General features: G+C 51.3%; 3 protein-coding genes across 3 annotated transcripts; 2 read left to right on the forward strand and 1 right to left on the reverse strand.

The window, feature by feature from the left end:
- Positions 1–1,139: 1,139 nt before the first annotated feature.
- LOC114863015 (translation initiation factor IF-2-like) lies at positions 1,140–2,243 on the forward strand. Its single transcript, XM_029163824.1, has 2 exons — positions 1,140–2,081; positions 2,148–2,243. Exons 1-2 carry the CDS (start codon positions 1,140–1,142, stop codon positions 2,241–2,243), a joined length of 1,038 nt encoding a protein of 345 aa, XP_029019657.1.
- On the reverse strand, positions 2,241–12,533 carry LOC114861929 (sorting nexin-2-like). The gene is made up of 15 exons (XM_029161676.3): positions 12,256–12,533; positions 10,508–10,607; positions 10,002–10,156; positions 9,768–9,834; positions 9,423–9,466; positions 9,057–9,201; positions 8,896–8,974; positions 7,969–8,044; positions 6,845–6,958; positions 6,682–6,775; positions 6,399–6,604; positions 6,180–6,323; positions 3,813–3,893; positions 3,664–3,735; positions 2,241–3,525 (listed from the first exon to the last, which is right to left on the reverse strand). The coding sequence occupies exons 1-15, from the start codon at positions 12,349–12,351 to the stop codon at positions 3,475–3,477; spliced, it is 1,524 nt and encodes a 507-aa protein (XP_029017509.1). The 5' UTR covers positions 12,352–12,533; the 3' UTR covers positions 2,241–3,474.
- A 538-nt stretch (positions 12,534–13,071) lies between these two features.
- On the forward strand, positions 13,072–16,567 carry LOC114861928 (RING finger protein 214-like). The gene is given in 9 exon segments (XM_029161672.3): positions 13,072–13,461; positions 13,815–13,886; positions 14,212–14,441; positions 14,562–14,695; positions 14,788–14,856; positions 14,858–15,014; positions 15,088–15,297; positions 15,591–15,785; positions 15,788–16,567. Coding segments are annotated over 9 exon segments (1,761 nt in total). The 5' UTR covers positions 13,072–13,343; the 3' UTR covers positions 16,364–16,567.
- The last annotated feature ends 2,466 nt before the right edge of the window (positions 16,568–19,033 follow it).

Raw genomic sequence — 19,033 nt, forward strand, 5'->3', positions numbered from 1 at the left:
TGTGTGTGTGTGTGTGTGTGTGTGTGTGTGTGTGTGTGTGTATTTGCGCGTTTGCGTGTGTTTGCATGTGTGCGTGTGTGTGTCTGTGTGTGTGTTTGCATGTGTGCGTGCGTGAGTCTACGTGTGTGTTTGCATGTGTGTTTTCATGTGTCTGTTTGCGTGTGTGTGTTTTCGTGTGTCTGTGTGTGTTAGCGTGTGTGTTTTCATGTGTGACTAACTGGTCTAATTCCCTGCTTGTGGCTGGTATTTGTCTTTGCTGTTGTTGTTGTTGTTCTTCCTCTTTTTACTTTGGCCTCAGATTTGAATCAGCGTCTCGGTGCTGGTGGAGGATGGAGGGGTGTGTGGTGTTGGGGGGGGGGGGTCTCGTGGACCACTCCGCCTCTGACAGCACAGAAATAATTACAGTACAGCCTCTCCCCACTGGCTGCTGCATTAGGCCGTTATCAGGCTGCTGAGCGGTAGTTGATCAACTCGGGTCACTGTATCCGACCGCAGCTCAACAGCTACAGCACCATTTGGAGATATGATAAATAAAAGCCGAGGTTACGCCGCAACAACACTCTTATCTGCTGCTCAGGCTTTTTGTTTCATTCCCTTCTGTGTTTGTGTCTCTGGAGGAAAGAGCAGAAAATTAAAGCAGCGGTGGAAACTCTAGGAGCTGCAGAGTGGCTGATTTAGTGGCGTTGATAAGCCCCAATAAGAAAGAGCCACGTGCTGCGGATGCAGGTCGGAGGCAGCAGCATAACAGATGCACCTACATTATCCTGAAAGTGAGGGTGAGAGGGTGAGCGCAGCAGATGCGCCTGCATTATTCTAGAGGCAGATGGATGCCACCGCTGAGCATCTACATTATTCTGGAGCCACAGGTTAACAGATGCACAAGCATTATTCTGAGTCAAAGTGGAAATTCTGGAGGTGGAGGTGAGACAAGAAGGTGGAGGCGCCATTACTCCTGCGCTGTGGGTTAAGAGGCATCTTTACCCACACTACTCTCTGCCTGTAGAGGATGATGAAGCCTGGGGTGCAAGGCCTGGAATCCGAGGCCCGGAGTCCATCTTTCTGATGTCCACACTTCACCTCCATCTTTGATTTGCTGGTGTTGTTCAGCAGCTTCCTAAAGTGGGAGCTCCAGGTCTGGGATGCAAGGCCCGGAGTCCAAGGCCCGGAGTCCAAGGTCTGGGAGCTCCAAGGCCCGGAGTCCAAGGCCTGGAGTCCAAAGCCCGGAGTCCAAGGCCCGGAAGCTCCAAGGCCCGGAGTCCAAGGTCTGGAGTCCAAAGCCCGGAGTCCAAGGCCCGGAAGCTCCAGACCCGGGACCTGCAAGGCCCAGAGTCCAAGGTCTGGAAGCTCCCAGGCCTGGGAGCTCCAAGGCCAAGGCCCGGAGTCCAAGGTCTGGGAGCTCCAAGACCCGGAGTCCAAGGCCCGGAGTCCAAGGTCTGGGAGCTCCAGACCCGGAGTCCAAAGCCCGGAGTCCAAGGCCCGGAAGCTCCAGACCCGGGACCTGCAAGGCCCAGAGTCCAAGGTCTGGGAGCTCCCAGGCTTGGGAGCTCCAAGGCCAAGGCCCGGAGTCCAAGGTCTGGGAGCTCCAGACCCGGAGTCCAAGGCCCGGAGTCCAAGGTCTGGGAGCTCCAGACCAGGGAGCTTCAAGGCCCGGAGTCCAAGGCCTGGGAGCTCCAAGGCATGGGAGCTCCAAGGCCCGGGAGCTCCAAGGCCCGGAGTCCAAGGCCTGGGAGCTCCAGGGCCCGGAGTCCAAGGCCCGGAGTCCAAGGCCTGGGAGCTCCAAGGCCTGGGAGCTCCAAGGCCCGGAGTCCAAAGCCCGGAGTCCAAAGCCCGGAGTCCAAGGCCTGGGAGCTCCAAGGCCCGGAGTCCAAAGCCCAGAAGCTCCAAGGCCCGGAAGCTCCAAGGCCCGGAAGCTCCAAGGCCCGGAAGCTCCAAGGCTCGGGAGCTCCAGACCCGGGAGCTCCAGACCCGGGAGCTCCAAGGCCCGGAGTCCAAGGCCTGGGAGCTCCAAAGCCCGGAGTCCAAAGCCTGGAAGCTCCAAGGCCCGAAGTCCAAGGCCCGAAGTCCAAGGCCCAGAGTCCAAGGTCTGGGGTCCAATCTTTCTTATGTCCACACTTCACCTCCATCTTTGATTTGCTGGTGTTGTTCAGCAGCCTCCTAAAGTAAAGCCAATAGTTAACGTCCTGCTGGAGCTGATGATTGTTATGGGAACACGCACGTATGACTACAAGCCAAACAGTGGATGAGATACATTCGTTTATTTAATCAAACGTCTGCTCTGCTGCAGGAACTGGACAGGCAACAACTCAGGCAAAGCAAATTAAAAAAATTAAACGTTCTTCAAATGGAACCATTGCACATCAGGTGGAACACATGGAATCAAATACAAAAGGCAGAATCAATACGGAGTATGATGGTCATGGAAATATGTCCAGGTAAAACAAATCACCTATAATCTAGTCACGGTGGAAAAGGGCAGATTTGTACTCGAGCTGACAAACATGAACAAAACAACAGCAGAGACGGTGAAAAACAAGGTTTCATGTGTGTGACTCAAGGCTCAGCGTCACTTCATTCGCCTCCATGCAGCGAACGAGCAGCAGATGCTGCTGGTCAGATTTAGTGTTAATCTGATAATCTTCAGCTTGTTTGGATGAAGGAACCAGGACACGTTGAATTCTTCTCTGCTCACGGGCTCAAACAGAAAACATCAGAAAACGTTGCCTTCACTCGCGATCATAAAGCAACAACTACGAGGCCTCTTGTTTTGAAAGGCATGAAGGGAAGTGAGAGAACGTGAGTACAGGACACTGAAAGGGAGGATGCAGTCAGTCGTCCATCGTCGCTGACTCCAGATCAGTTTCACAGCACAGCGATCATGCAGCATGAAGGAAAATGTAAAAATGTTATGACTTAAATTTGTCGGCTAATAGAGACGTGGCTGGAAGCTGCGTGCTGCGTTCAGGAAACCGTTTTCACAGTCTCGGTTTTAAAACTCTAAACTTCATAAAAGGAATCATTAAAAAGAAAACCACATTTCCCAGGGAGCCCAGTGTAATCACCCAATCATCAGTGGTGCAGAGGAACCAACCTCCAGCGAGGGGCAACGTACGGGAGCCTGCCCTGTTCTGCATTTTAAGCTAAATAAAGTGGTCTCTTACACTGGATAGGATGGGATGTTCTCACTTTCTGATGCACCACATAAACACACCTCCAAACGCTCCCATCTTCCCGTTAGCCTGGTTTAAATGTGAAAGTGAAAAGAGACAAGGAGCGTCCTGATTTAACTCCTGCTGCGTTCAAGTCAAATAGGATTCTCTGTTATTCCCATGGCACCTGAACGCAGCAGAAAAACAAAAGTACGTAGTAAAGGAACTTTGAGCTGATTTAGTTCCAAACTTCTCTTCTCTCTGGAAATGAACCGGACGGGGTGGAAGGCCCAGGGCGACCGGTGCATTGTGGGTATTGTAGTGTTGTCTAGGAGATGGCCTTGGCCTCAGGTAAGAAGGCCTCCCAGTACTTTATGAGCTGCAGGAAAAAGGAAAATAGAATCACGGCCCCTGTAGCTTGGTCTGGTTTAGCTGTGAAGCCAAATTGAACTTCGGCCTGTCTACGTAAACAATCAACCACTTAACGTTTGCCAAATGGTGGAGAGAGGTATTTTACCTGCTGCTGTGTCTGAACCAGCGACTCCAGGTATTTGATGATAATCGTCTTAAAGTCCTTCACTCGTTCTTTCTGTAGAATGAAGACAAGACACTTTAGGACCCATGAAGCAGTCGGACACTTCAGGCTGCTCTCATCCGGACTCTCACCTCAAACCTGCTGACCTCTTTGCGGATGGTTTTGGAGACTTGTTCGAAGTCTCTCTCTCCTTGTTGCACCTTCATCTCCAGCTGGAAAACACACAAATAACTTATATATTATATATATTTTATAAGTAATTTTTAGGTGTTTGATCTATTCGGATTCTTTGTGCTCAACTCTTCAAGAGACCTGAACCACCTGAAGTGTTACGTTAACATTGGTAAGATTTATATTTTCCTGTTAAACTTAAAAATCTTTTTGTTGTGGCCAACAAACATTTTACATTACTAAATGTGTGGTTTCAACTTAGTTTAAGTGAAGTTTAAAAAAAATTCAAAATTCAAAATTTAAAGAACTTTATTAAGGTTAAATCATAGAATCAAAAATATTACAGAGTAAAAAATACAACAAATTAAATATGAAAACTGTGAGAATAAAATGGTGCAATGAAGCAAATAAAAAGGTACGAAGCAGGTGGGTGGTGACAGACAGACGTTCAGACAGACAGACAGTCAGACAGACGGTCAGACAGACGGTCAGACAGACGGTCACACAGACAGACGGTCACACAGACAGACCGTCAGACAGACGGTCAGTCAGACAGACAGACAGACAGACAGACAGACAGACAGTCAGACAGTCAGACAGTCAGACAGTCAGACAGACAGTTAGACAGACAGGCGGGCTCGTCCTACCTCCTCAATCTCCTGGTTGAAGGAAAGCATGGCAGGGAAAATGCAACATATTTTAAGAGGCTGGAAAAAAAACCTTCAGAGCTTCCAAAATCATGGAGGAAGATCCAAACATGAGCAAACACGAGGAAAAGCAAAAGCACTGAATAGAAACTAAAACCTTGCTCAAACACTAAAAGTGTCTGAATAAAGTCAGTGATGAGAATTAGTTTGTTTATGAAGCAGAGCAGCAGCTACAAAGTTGGACAATGTGGTTGAGCTGATGTTTTTATCACTTTTTATCTTGTAAACCCTGAACCTGGTGAATTGTTGAAGCTGTGAACATCTGGACCCGACCGAGCAGCTGCTGCTGTTCCGTGTGGCGCCCACAGGGGGCAGCGCCGCTCAGGGGTCCACATCATCACGAACCGGAGCTCATTAAGCCCACGATGCTGAACGTTTGGCTGAAGCTGTAAAATCAGTCGCCTCCTTCAGACCGGACCGGACCGGACCAGAACCTGCAAGGCCTTGTCCACGTCCACCTCCTCGTCTGGAGTAAAAGTGGTTCTTCTTCTGACAGGCGGCAAAACTCTCGTCGACTCCAAATAAATGTTGGTTGCAACTCTACTGCGGTGTCGGTGTGCGGCTCCTGACAGCCTCCCCCGAACCGGGGCCTGACGGCGGCGCCGCTCCGGCGCCCGGACCCGACTGGGCTCTGACAGACGGGAGGAATTTGTGGGGTGACAGCTTCAACACGCGCGCTAATAAAGTGCTTCTCTCTCTCGTTTGTCGTTCGCGTGCAGCCGGCGAAGCCGCAGAAAACAACGTCCACGTAGCAGAAAAGTTTTCACATGACTGAGCTGTGAAGGAGCGCTCGTTTCATCTGACTGGACGCAGCAGCAGCGAGAGGAGACAGGAAGCGCAGCGCATCCAGGACGCTGCTGTGATTCACTGCTTCAAAGCACTTATGGACACTTTCAACTTCTGGATCATCACTTAGTTTAGAGCGGAACAGGTTGACTGACAGGCGGCGGGTGTGAGGAGCCTCCCTCCCTCCCACCTTACCCCCCCTTAACCTCCCTCTCCCCCCCATCTTTTCGTACCTTCCCTCTTACCTCCCTCCCTCTCCTCCCACCTCCTTCTCTCCCTCCCTCCCTCTTTCACATGAGAGGGAGGTCATGTCTCTCTCCTCTCACCTCCTTCCCTCCCTCCCTCACTTCCCTCCTTCCTTCCCTACCCTCCTCTCACCTCTTCTCTCCCTCCTCACCTCAATCTTTCCTTACCTTCCCTCTTACCTCCCTCCCCCCTCCCTCTCTCCTCCCACCTCCTTCTCTCTCTCTCTCTCTTACCTTGCTCTCACCTCCCTCCTCTTTTCTCTCCTTCCCTCCCTCTCTCTCTTTTCCTTCCTTCCCTCCATTCCTCTCACCTCCCTCCCTCCTTCCCTTCCTCTCCCCTCAATCTTTCCATACCTTCCCTCCCTTAATCCTCCCACCTCCTTCTCCCCCCCTCTTAACTTCCTCTCATCTCCCTCCCTCTTTTTCTCTCCTCTCTCCTTCCTCCCTCTCACCTCCATCTTTGCTTACCTTCCCTCCCTCTCTTCTCCCCTCCCTCTCTCCACCCACCTCCTTCTCTCCCTCCCTCCCTATTACCTTCCTCTCACCTTCCTCCCTCCTCCTCCCCTACCTCCCTCCATCCCTCTCTCACCTCCTTGATCTCTTCCTTGGCCTGTTGGAGCTTGTCTGGTTTGTTGGTGAACTGCAGTTTGGCTTCTGCTTCTCGTTTTTTCTGCAGGAGCATCTGAGCATCCTGCCACTTCTGCCACGTCTTCATGCGATGGTCGAACACACCCTGAAACACACAGGCTCTCAGTCAGACCCTGGACCACGGCCCGGCCTGGTGTCTGGCTCCAGCAGCGGCTCGTACCTTGACGGCGGTGATGAGGCGGACGTAGTCTCCCAGCAGCTCAGAGAAGAGGTAGAAGTCTGCGTTGGCCTGGTCCTGGTGCAGCTGGTCGATCTTCTCCTCCACCTCGGCCAACTGGGACAGGGCCCGGGACAGCGCCGTGTGGTCCTCGCTGTTCCCCAACATGGCCGCCGACTTGGCGAACTGCGCCGTGTTCACCGACAGCTCTGAGGACAGAGAGGGCGTCAGTGGAGCATGAAAGCGGGCGGCTGCGTTGCGTTCACGTTCGTGGCCCCGCGCTCACCTTTGCGGTGGCAGACCAGCGCCTCCACGCTGCCGTGGAGCTTCCTCAGCTGAACGTCCAGGTTCTCAAAATGCTGCTGCTTCTCCTCGAACCACTGCAACAAGAAGCTGAGTCAGGGTTGCGTGCGGCGGCGGCGGCGGCGGCGGCGCGTGGCTCCACTCACCGCGTCCGACTCGTTCATCTTGATAGTCATCTTGTTGACGGCGTCCGCTGCCTTGTTGACCATCCGCAGCAGCCCGGCGCTGCTCAAGGCCTGGGTGCTGACGGCCCGAGGCAGCTAGAGAAGCGGCCCACAGGCAGAACCACTGGTTAAACTGGGAACCGCCACACATCCACTTAAACACTTGGATTCTTTTCTCTCTATAGCATCAATACATTTTTCCTCTTAAAGCTAAACTGCTTCAGGTTCAAGCAGATTTAATGGCTTCGCTTTAAGTGAACGGCCTCTAACCGCGGCAGCGGCTCTGAAAACAGGCTCATTTTTCTTCATTTTGCAAAAGTTTACTTTTTTCCTGGAGCCCCCCCGTCTCATTTAGCAGGAGCGGCAGGAGCGGGGGACGGCTCGGTCCCCGGGGCCCAGCTGATGGAGGGACCGGGCTAAATGAGTGGAGCTGGGGGGTAAAAATAGCTTTCAATCGCAGCCTGGTGCCATTTGTCCCCAGCCGCTCGTCCCCTCCACTGGTCGTGTTCCATTAAGCAGCCGGACGGAGCGACACGCTCGGTCAAGCGTCAGAGCGATTCATCTGTTAATTCTGTGACACGGCTCCATTTATTCGGGCCCAGTCCTACAAACGGTTCAGAGGGAGGAACACAATGAAATGTTGCAGCGGATTTAGAGGCAGTGGACGCTGAGGAGCAGGAACAGGAAACGCCACAGGCCCTAAAAGCCTCAGGCAGTTTTTCAGGCGAGGTCCGGCTCTGAGCCACAGACTCGGAGGTTTGACCTCGCCGGGTCGTTTGGCTGGAAAACTGAGTTTTCGGAGTCGGGGTGTGTGTTTTGTCCCAGATGAGTTCACAGCTCGTCTCTGCTGTTCACACATGGAGGCGTTGCCTGGCTCAGGTCATTTCAGCCTTTGAGAATGCACCTCAGATGCTGATTCACAGCAGAGACGCTGGAGGAATCAAAGCCTTCCATGCAGACATTACTGCAGCCTTCACCCGAGGAGCCACCGCCGCTAACAGACGATGAGGCCTCGTCACAAACAGGAGCCCTCCCAGGCGCCACTACTTCACTACTTCACCTCTCCTCTCTCCTCAGCATTAAAATAGAAGCATTGGTTTATTTACATCTGAGCTCTCCAGAAACTGCAGCACGTCAGGATCCTTCAGCAGAACCGGGTGCTTCACTGTTCTCATCAGGTACCTGGAACACAGACACCAGCTCAGAGTCACTGCTTTGAGTCAAGAAAAGACTGAATATTAATTTATTCAAGCAAAAGAATAAAAAAATTGTATTACATTTAAAAAATTCACATCACAACCTAAACAAAAACATGTTAAATGTCATATTACAACTAGTTGAACACAACATATATTAAAGATAGTCAGAACAGAAACCTTTGAGCCTGATACTGTACGTCTGTGAATAATGAGTGAGAGCAGTCATACAGAAGCTTATTGACACTGGCTTCACTAATTATTTATTCTGATGTGTTAATTTCAACCTTATCGATTTTAAAATCCAGCTTCTGATTCTGCTGTTAACTTGCAAAAATTATCATAAATGTAAATTTAGAATGGTGATTAACCTGGTGTGTGTGTGTGTGTGTGTGTGTGTGTGTGTGTGTGTGTGTGTGTGTGTGTGTGTGTGTGTGTGTGTGTGAGTGTGTCTGTGTGTGTGCGCACGCCCATCAGTGTGGAGTTCTGCAGTGCTGAACTCCATCAGCTGTCACTCGCTGACCTTCCTGTCAATCAAACACCAGGAGAAAAGGGCAGCTGAATGTCAGCCCCGCCCTTCACCGCTCACAATTCAACACACACTCAGGAACATGCATGTTGTGATAATGACGTATCTAATATTTGTGGTTCAACCTTTTGGCCTCAACCAGTTTTTTTCCTTTCTCTACAGTAACACTTCCTTTTCTCGCTGCCTGGGTAGTGTGGCAGCATCGAGACAAAGGAGAAGACTGAAGAACCAACGGGACGGCATGAGAAGGGGTCAAAGGTCAACCACTCTGAGCCCAGCAGTGTTTACACATGCAGGTGTGCTTCTACCTCTCCAGCGCCGACCTCCTCTTCTCCACGAACTCGTTGGACGACTGATCCTCCTTCCCCACCTTCACCTTGGTCATCCCTGCAGACGGAGGAGCGGCGTCACGCGTTTGTGCCTCTAGCTGTGAATGTTGCAGTCTGCGCCGGTGCACCGCCTTACTTACCCACAATGCTTTTCTCTGGCGCCGGGGGGACGATGATGTAGCCTATGTGCAGGTACTTGGAGGCCAGCTTACTGTGCAGACCCAGAAAGTCACTGAAACGTCGCTTTACTGAAAACTCGTTCCGCTTAAACACAGACATGGACGTCTGGGCGAGCAACAGAGGAGGGGAGAGAGAGAGAGAGAGAGACCTGATTACGGTGTCATACCATCAGAGTTTTCATTTAACAATGAAGAGTGACAATAATTACAGGTTTTTCCTAATGTGGTCTGTCTTGTAGGTTTCATACATTGCAAGTTAGGATTCAGAAAAACTTGCTCTGACTCGTCCCAGGTGAATGTGCAGCTCATTGTGATCGTAACTCTCACCTTGGTCGTCACCTTGTAGGCCATGAAGGCGTTCATCCCGTCACCTGCAACACACCCACAGCGTTTACAGCAGGCACCAGTTTCTCTACTCAAACACTGAACACAGAGCTGGTAAATCTGGTTCAGGTCATCAACGTCTTCCTCGGGTTTCTCTCTGTTTGTATAAAGGAGCTGACTAGTTGCTTCACTGAAGCTGAATTCGTCCCTGTTCTTTTTCCCAAAGACATTGTGGTTGCAGTGACTCGTCAGCGCCTCTAGGGGGCGATGACGCCACAGCGTCAGTCACCGCAGGAGCCAATGCCGATGCAAAGCTCTCAAGAGGCTACTGGTTTTTCTGACACTCACCAACTTTCTCAGGGTCAGACACTGATATGTGTATGTCAAATGAGTCGCCGCCCTCCTCCTCTTCAATCTGCACCGAACAGGAAGCACAGTCTCAGTCACAGGTTGTGGATGTGTGTGATGAGGTACACTTACCTGGAGAGGGATTTCTACCCTTTAAAATATAACATGTCTGACAGCACGGCGGCAGTGTGTGTGTGTGTGTGTGTGTGTGTGTGTGTGTGTGTGTGTGTGTACCTCGTCAAAGGATGAGTGTGTGAACAAGTCGTCGTGGCCAATGTGAGGACCGATGACGCAGGTGGGGGGGGTGATGGGGGTGATGGCGGGCGACGGGCCGTCAGACAGCAGAACGTCTCTCTCCGGACTGTCCAGAGAAACCTCCTCTGTGGCCTCTGCAACAAAGAGACACCGCACTGATCGGCTTGATTTCATCGTGTGTGTGTGTGTGTGTGTGTGTGTGTGTGTGTGTGTGTGTGTGTGTGTGTGTGTGGGTGTGTGAGTGTGTGTGTGTGTGTGTGTGTGTGTCTGTGTGTGTGTGTCTGCGTGGTGTGTGGTGGTGTGTGCGTGTCTGTGTGTGGTTGTGTGCGTGGTGTGCGTGCGTGTGTGTGTGCGTGTGAGTGTGCGTGGTGCGTGTGGTGGTGTTGTGTGTGGCTGTGTGTGCGTGCGTGTGTGTGTCTGTGTGTGTGTGTCTGTGTGAGTGTGCGTGCGTGTGTGTGTGTGTCTGCGTGTGTGCGCGTGCGTACCTGCAAACAGGTCATCGGGGTCGTCATCAAACAGCGAGTCTTGTTTGGGTCCATTTGAGTTGGTGCTGATGTCCTGAGCCGGCAGACTGGCTGGTCCTGACTGTCCACACACACAAACATGTCAGTGTCGTTACGTGGGACCACTTCCCTCCACGCTGTCTCGGCTGTTTGTTTGAAGCGTGAACTCCTCCGTTACTAACGGTGACTGACACCCGCAGCGTGTCAGTCTGCGCAGCGTCTCAAACTGAAAACTCAACGTGTTCCAGAGAAGAAGAAATGAAAGCGAGTGTGTCATCCTTCCTGTGTGCAGAGGAACACGCATCCATCAGCTCCTTCCACAGAACAGAACCACGTCAGCCCCAGCGCACAGAAACATCAGCCACGAGCAGGCGGTGCTGCTGAGTCCAACTGGAAGCTGGAGGCTAGAACCGCTCCAGGGTTCTAGAGTTCACACCTTCTGTGTCAAACTGGACTAAATCTGCGAGTCAACCACACAAACACACGTCTCTGGACGCGAGCTCCACCAACAGGAGCGCTCACAGAACCTTCCTGCAGCTTTAAAGCCCGTTACACGTCTGCACATCTGGTTTCGTCTCCACAGCTGGTGTCGTGATCAAATGAGGGACGGAGCCTCGTCAGGAAACTGTCCGAGAGACAGAACGAGGAGAGGAGGAAATGAGTGATGATGAGGAGAGCGTCCTCCTGAGTCAGCAGACGAAACGTAGCGAGAGGCCGGAGAACCGAGAGCCAGACGCAGAACCCGCGGCCGCGGCTGCAAAGGCAGGAAACGCGAACCTGGTCACAACTGTTCAACACACACACTGCACGCACTCATCACCAGGAACGAGAGGCGGAAAAACAAACAGGCCTGTGTGTTTTTTACTCCCTCCGACGCCAACGTGAACTAAACGAGCGAAGACGTCAACTGAGGCCTCATGAAATATTTACGCTGCTTTTCGCCGATGACGAGCAGATAAGTGATAATGAAAACCAGTGTTTGTGCTGCAGGCCTCAGGGAAGCGGCAGCTTGAGTGATGCATCAGAACGCAGCCGGAACCAAGCGGTTCTGGTCCGACTGTGGTGAACATCAGCCACTTGGACCAAATCACATACGTTCAAGCTGGGATTTGCTGCATGGACATTCAGTGGTGACTCTGAAGTCTGATTTTCAACAGAAAATATGCAGCACTGACATTTTAGCCTCTTGTAAAAGTGTCAACTACTACTAAACGTCACTAGCACAAAGGTAAGCGTGGAGCTTCCGGGTCCCTGGACTCTGACCTGGAGGCATTTCCAGGGCTCCAGCTGCAGGATCTGTGCTGCAGCAAAGCAGCCTGCTTTTGTGTCACAGGACAAGCGTTTCCATTTCACACACACTGCGTCTGAACACTCAGTTTAACAGCGTGCGGCTGAACCTGAGCCAGCAGTCTTCCAACTTTTCATCTTGTTGAACTCTCAGGTCTTTCAGGAAATGTAAATACTATTTGCTTTATCTGACGTTTCCTGAAGGCATCACGCACACCTGTGTGACTGTCACCTGACGGAGCGACGCGCCCACTGCGCGAATGACCCTCGTCGGCTCACGTAGCCGTCACTTTGAAGGCCACCGTCTGTGTTGTTACGCAGCGTTCTGATCCAGTGCTGCTGGATGACGTCACATAAGCACAGCCAACGCCAAGGCGAATCGAACCTCGGTCAGAACGTAAGTCTTTTAAACGCCTCGTGCGTTGCCGCCTCCCCCCCCTCACCTCTTGTGTGGCGCTCGGCTCCGGGAACAGGTCCTCCCCGTCCTCCAGCTCCTGGAAGTCCGTCTGCAGCGGTGGAGGGTTGGCTGCGTCCGCCATGTCCGCGTCGGTCCTGACGGCAGCTAAAGGCAACGCAGACACACACAGCGAGAACAGAGCGGAGAGGCGGAGGATCAGCGGCGGAGCGGCCAGTCAGGAGGTTCACCCAGCTCTGTCATGTGACCCATAGAGGAGAAGAAAGGCGGGAGGCGTCACTCCGCCGCGGTTTCCTGCGCGTCTGCTATAGACCGAAGCTGTTTAGACCACTACTAAACGAAACATTTACGGACGTCAGGATGTCGATTTATTGAGTCCAAATCATGACGAAGGCAGAAAATAAGAAAAAACTTGTATCTCGAAAGTCATAAATCTCAAACTTGATTTATGCTTTTTGTTTACGATTTTTTTCTACTTTTCATTCTAGCGATTAAAATGGAAACGTAAATACAAATACACTATTCAAATTGTATAAATATATAAATTATTGTAGTATGATATAATGTGAGGTAAATGATAACATAATGTTTGTTCAGTTGCTATTTCTCGTTTGTTTTTGAAAATTAAATCATTATGAACCTCTCTTTTTAAAGAGAACTCTGATGTCTGTTAAATATTTCTTAAATTAATATTATTGAAACGTGTCAAGAACGACTGTCTTAATTAGTGTGAAGAATTAAGTACTTTTGTAAACAATATATTTTTTAGTAGATTGCAGATTTATCAGCGCTTTTGTTTTTTCTATTAATTTGCCCTCGTCGGTTTTAAGTCAACTCTTATGTGTCTATCTTTTTTATAGACGTAGACGATCTTTGGATATTTCCTAGGAACTTTGGTGATGATGGAGCCGTGGCTGCTAAAAGATTTCTGTCGGATCATATTCAGCGACGCGCACGTCGTTTCCGTGTAGCTAGCTAGCTAGCATCTTTTGGCTGTAAACAGAAGTTTAACAACAGCCAATAAGGTGTTGCTTTTGTATTTTACTGGACCAGATTGAGTTCGGGCCGTCGTAGCGGACGAACCTTCGAGTGACAGGCCAGAGGTTGGATTTCATCATGGATGTAAGCGGAGCAACATTTAGCCCGCCTCCAGGAGAAGAGTATCGACAGCGGGCTGTGTGCGGCCCGGAGGAGCAGAATGTGCAGCCGGAGCTGGCGCACATGACGCTGCAAGGTAAAACGAGCTCAACGAGGCGGAAAAAGCAGCTGATTTATCACAAGCCGATCACACAAAACGGACATTATGATGAAAATATGTTAGCATAAAATACGCAACCCCCCAAAATATACGGGAATATAGGAAAAAATTAAAATGCTAAAAAAAGTTTTATTAATAAAACTTGGTAGCTTTATTTTCAAGATGTAACACGAGGTTACACACAACTCTTATTAATTGTAAGTATGAACAAGTAAACGACTAAGGTGTCTATAAATATGAATTACACTAGCAGAGGCTGTCTAGTTAAACTGCTCATTGATAATATAATTAATCACATGTACATAATATCTTTTCACCTTGGCACTTAGATGCAGATGCAGGCAATGTGGCCGTTCAGCAAGAGACATGTTATGAGAACAGAGGCCCCTGGGCTCAGACAGGTGAGTTTGTGTCTCAGTTCACTCTACTTACTTATCCAGGTCCTCATGACGTGTCGGTCCACTCATCTGGTGCCGAGTGGGCCGGTTCACCTGGTCCATGTCTACCAGAACATACCCTTAAAAGAAAGAAATACTGATTAATGAAAACAGTGTCCAAACAATAAAATGTCTAAAAACTGCATCTCACGTTATCTTAGTTTGCCAGGCACCCAGCAGAGTCTCGGAGCCCCGCAACATCTTTCCTGATTTAGAAGCTCCTGGTCCTTAGTTTCCTGGTTTCGTTTCCCCATGTTGAAACCCATCCCTCCTTGTTTCCCGTCCCCAGACCTTGTGCCAAAGGATCAGGCTGTGCAGACGGATGGCACAACAGAGGATCTGGGCATCAACACAGACGCAGACTGGGAGAACCAGGTGGAGGCTATGAACGAGTACAGCTCCAAACTAATGCAGCAGTACGAAAGTCTGATGAAGAAGCACGGCCAGGAGGAGGTGGCGCATGAGAAGCACATACAACAGCTGCAGAGGAAGAAGGAGGAGGCCATCCGCCAGCACCAGGTGGCACTGACACACACACACACACACACACACACACACACACACACACACACACACACACACACAGAGTCCAGTGAGTTAATGAGGTGCAGCAATGCTGAACTGTTGCTATGTTTTCAGGCTCTTCTGGTAAAACTTGAGTCTGTGCGAGTTAAACTACAGCTGAACAACTCAAAGGCCACAAGGAAGAACTTCCTAGCCAAAAACCAGGAAATGACAGCAGAAAAGAACAAAGCTGAAGAGGAGAGGAACAGGTAACAACCAATGAAGGCGAGACGGTGGGCGGTCTCTGTCTGTACTGTCATCATGGGTTAAACACCTCCCACTGCTCTCGTCCTCGGTTCAGGTTGGCGAAAGAGCTGGAAGAGAGTGAGACGAAGCTGACGGCGCTCACGGGCGAGCAGCGTGAGGAAGCTGAGGTGGCGGGGGGAGCTGGAGGAGCTGGGGCGAGAGATGGAGCAAGTGAGGGAGGAGGCGCAGGAGGCCGAGCTGACGGCCCTGCAGGACGAGATCGCGGCCGTGGAAACGCAGAGAGACGTGGCCATGACCCGCATCGAGACCTGGCTGAGAGAGGTCTGGACTCGGAGCGGTTCTGTCCAGACGTGAGGCTCTGAGGGTGGAGCTGACAGTCGATGTTCCTCCTCAGGTGCAGCAGTACCTGAACGCTCTCCGGGCAGAGTTCCCACAGCAGTACCCGCAGGAGAGACGTGAGTGGGAGAAGAAGGAAGGTCTGGTCAGGAGCAGTCGGGTGGAGCTTCAGGGCCGCTTCCAGGAGGTTCTGCTGCAGCTCCAGCAGGGTGAAGAGTTAGAGGCTCTGCCCCGGATCAACACGCCGTCTCTGCCACAGGTTCCCATGGTAAGACTAGCCGCTGCTCACACTCCTACATAATTACCGACCTGTCAGACTTTAAAGAGCGACAAACCTGGATGGTTGCAGTCTGCAGCCCAAACACTAGAGGTCGCTAAACGGCACACTCACATCTACACCGGTACAGTTGAATTACAGCTCCTGTGATTAAAACACTCAGCCTGAGGTTTGCATTTAAATATTTCAATACTAATAGCAGCAAATCTAGAACACTGTCCCTCAGTGTAAAGATGCTGGTTGAATAGCTGGAACTGGAACCAAAGTCTGCTTTTGTCCCACAGGCTGATGTGAGGTTCAAACAGGTGATGCAGGCTCATTCTGCACCTTCTCCTCCTCCTCCCAACCCTGTGCACCGACCTCTCCCTCCCCACAGACACCCACACTATGTCCCCCAGCCCCAGGAGCCCTACCACCGCCCTCAGTACCGTCATCACTATCCCGACCCACACCACAACCCTCCACAGGAACACTACTTCCTTCCACAACGCCCCCTCCACTGCACCAGTTCCAGCAGCCTCAGCTCCAGGCCTACGTCCGCGCTCCCGCTCCCAGCCTTTCCCCATCACCTCCTTTTCAACCAGTCCACCCGGTTATTCCCTCCCCACCGCCCCCTGCTGCTGTTTCTGCCCCCACCCCCTCCTCTGCTCCCGCTGGCAAACTAGACAAAGTCCTGGAGAAACTCAGGATCAAGTTTCCACAGTGTGACAGGGCCCAGCTCACGTCCCTGCTGCAGCAGGTCAAGAGCTCCCGGGGAACGTTAGCTGGCATGACGATGGAGGAGGTCATGGAGCAGGTCGGCTTGAGGCTGGCACAGAACGAGAGGGCGGCCCCGGGGCCCATAAGCCGGCCCCCGCCCCCAGGCCCCATCCAGCGACCGCCCCCTCCTATGCACAGGGCGGCCAGGGCCCAAAAACTGTGCCTGATGTGCCAGAAACACATGGATCCAGAGAGCCGACACCCACTGAGCTGCTCCCACGTCATACACAAAGAGTGCATTCGAGTGTGGCTGCAGGCCAGCAAGAACAACTCCTGCCCCTTCTGCCCCACCAAGTGAAGAGACGCGTGAGTGGTTCACTCACAGCAGAGGCGTAGAAGAACCAGCTAACAGCATCAGTGTGCAACGTTTCACTGCTCGATCAGCTGTGAATGCTTTTTAACTCACAGTGTCAGCTTCAACTGTTGTTGAACTATGATGTTTAATGGTCATTGACTGTTTGATGATTTAAATACTTCAATTAAAAGCATCTTCAGTGTGAAACTGTTTTCTCCTTATTTGATAAATCAAATGCTTTCCTAAAAATGCTGAGAATCAGATCTGAGCACTGAAAGCGCCAGCAGCTACTTTCCTTTCAAAGACAAACACTCGCTCACATTGCGCCTCCCTGAGGACGTCCCAGTCAGCCTAAATGGGAGCCCTGGGCGGTCGATGGGCGAGGTTAAAGGAGCTGTTGCTTCCCAATAAACATCTTGTGTGTGTGTGTGTGTGTGTGTGTGTGTGTGTGTGTGTGTGTGTGTGTGTGTGTGTGTGTGTGTGTGTGTGTGTGTGTGTGTGTGTTGTGTGTGTGTGTGTGGTGTGTGTGTGTGTGTGTGTGCTTCCTGTTTACTGCCTCTCCCTCAGTAAAGGTTAGTCTCTCAGCCGAGCTCTCAGTGATTTTACAGGCAGCAGTGCCAATAAAAGCTGCTCGCCTCTAACCGAAGCTGCTGTAATGAATGAAGAACGCTGAGGAAAATAAAGAGAAACACGACGGAGGTGGAGAGAAAGTGGGAGGAGGAGAGGGTCAGCGACGCTCTGCTGCGTCTCCCCGGATCCGGTGACAGCGCTAATGTCAGCCTGATTTACACACCACTGGGACAAACAAGCTTCATTACCACAGCCTGTGAACGTGGCCGCTCCCAAAGTGGGTTCTGGGGACCCTCGGGGGCCGCTAGGAGGCTCCCAGGGGACCTCTCAGCAAAGCGAGGAGGTTTTATTTGACTATTATTTCATTGGAGGAGGAGAGAGATTGGGGGCGAATGAGCGATCAGAGGTTTGAGCCTGTGCCGTCGTCTGCTCACTAAACAATAACCGACACATTAAATGCTCCCCGCTCCTTCGGTGCGGTGACCCCGGGATCCGTTTAAAGGAGTTCTGCTTGTGATGTGGTGACGAGCGGGTCCCGTTTCCTCTGCTGAAGCCTCATTAGTCACCTCACTTCTCCCACATTCGTTTTCTCCTGAGGCTGAACCGTAAAGACTCTTGTCTCAGACCCACCCTGACCCTTTCCTTCTGGTTGCAGAGGTGAGACCAGGCTGATATTCAGGGGGCAGCACCAACAACACGGCCGAGTGTCACTAGAACCAGACCTGAAGGCTGTGCATGACCCAGAACCATGAAACAGCCGCACAGCTGAGACAGCGCTTCTGCTCCACGTCCTGCTAACATGAGTCAGTGCAGCTTTAGTCCAGAAGATGTGACTCACATTTCCACAGCAGCGCATCTTCCTCCAGACTCAACTTTGGAGGAATTGGGAGGAAAAAAATCAATCATCTCCGTGAGTGTAATACTTGTGTATTTCTGACATTTTGCAGAGCATCATCAACAGTCGGCCTCGTCTCCGGGCCACAAACTGAGCGCACTGTCAATTACAGAGGCAGAAAATTAAAAGAAGACCGTTTACAGCAGGTTATTCATGATGCTCTGAGCGAGTCTGTCCTCGGGGACAAACAGTCCGAGAGCAAACAAACACTCTAACAAGGTGCCGCCGCTGCTTTCACGCGCACAATCAACTAAATCGACTGCGTGACAGAGCGGCTAAATGCCAAAGAGCCAAACGCTGCAGCTGCTGAGGCTGCAAGGCCGTTTGCTGCTGTGGAGGGAACTGCAACGCTGCCCCCTGTTGGCGCTGCACGGGAACTACACGCAGCACAACCAGAAGCCTCACAAAATGGAGCTGTGATGTGCTGAAGGAAAGCTTTACCACGTCTGACCCTCAATCCAGAACCATTGGGCCGTTGGTCTTTGACCCTGGAATGATTATCACAGTTTGTGACCTGGATCTATCAGGACCCCAGGGGGCAACTTGTGGTTTGGGTTCTGATGGCAGGACACCACTCGGATCACCACCACCTTCTCTTCCTGCTGTGCAAATGGAGATGCTGAGTGGCCTCATTTTGGGTCCCTGCACATCTGCTTTAGTCTGATCAGAAGCCGGGAGACGGCACCAGCCGGTTCACGGCCCGGTGTGGGTCGCCAAGCATCGGATTCGTCATTGGGACGTGATGGGGCTAGATCTCGAATACTGGGAGGTGTTCCTGATAGAACCATAGGATCCTCTGAGTTATCAAGAACTGAGTGTGGTTCTTGGTGGAGTTGATGTTTAGGCCAAAATGCAGATGCTGAATGTAAAGGAGGCCGGTGTCAGCTCGACAGCCTCGGTGGAAGACGAATGGTGTGGATCCGGACGCAGGCACGGAGGACGACATCTAATTACCTTTTTCTTAAAGGTTGTATTTATTAGTATCCATCATTACTGTCATTACATCAATTAATGCAGTTGACGGGTGAGGGCCCCCCCCCATCCTTCACAGGCAGAAGAACCTCCTCTCCTCTCCTGGCATTAAAAGCCTGTCATCCCAGCGTGTTGCGGGGTCCCGGGCCCCAGCCCAGCGGTGTCAATTAAATTTGATTGACTGAGTAAAAGAAGCACACAAATAAGCCAAAACAACAGACACAAAAATCTATACA

The sequence above is a fragment of the Betta splendens genome, chromosome 9, assembly GCF_900634795.4.
Source record: "Betta splendens chromosome 9, fBetSpl5.4, whole genome shotgun sequence".
NCBI lineage: Eukaryota > Metazoa > Chordata > Actinopteri > Anabantiformes > Osphronemidae > Betta > Betta splendens.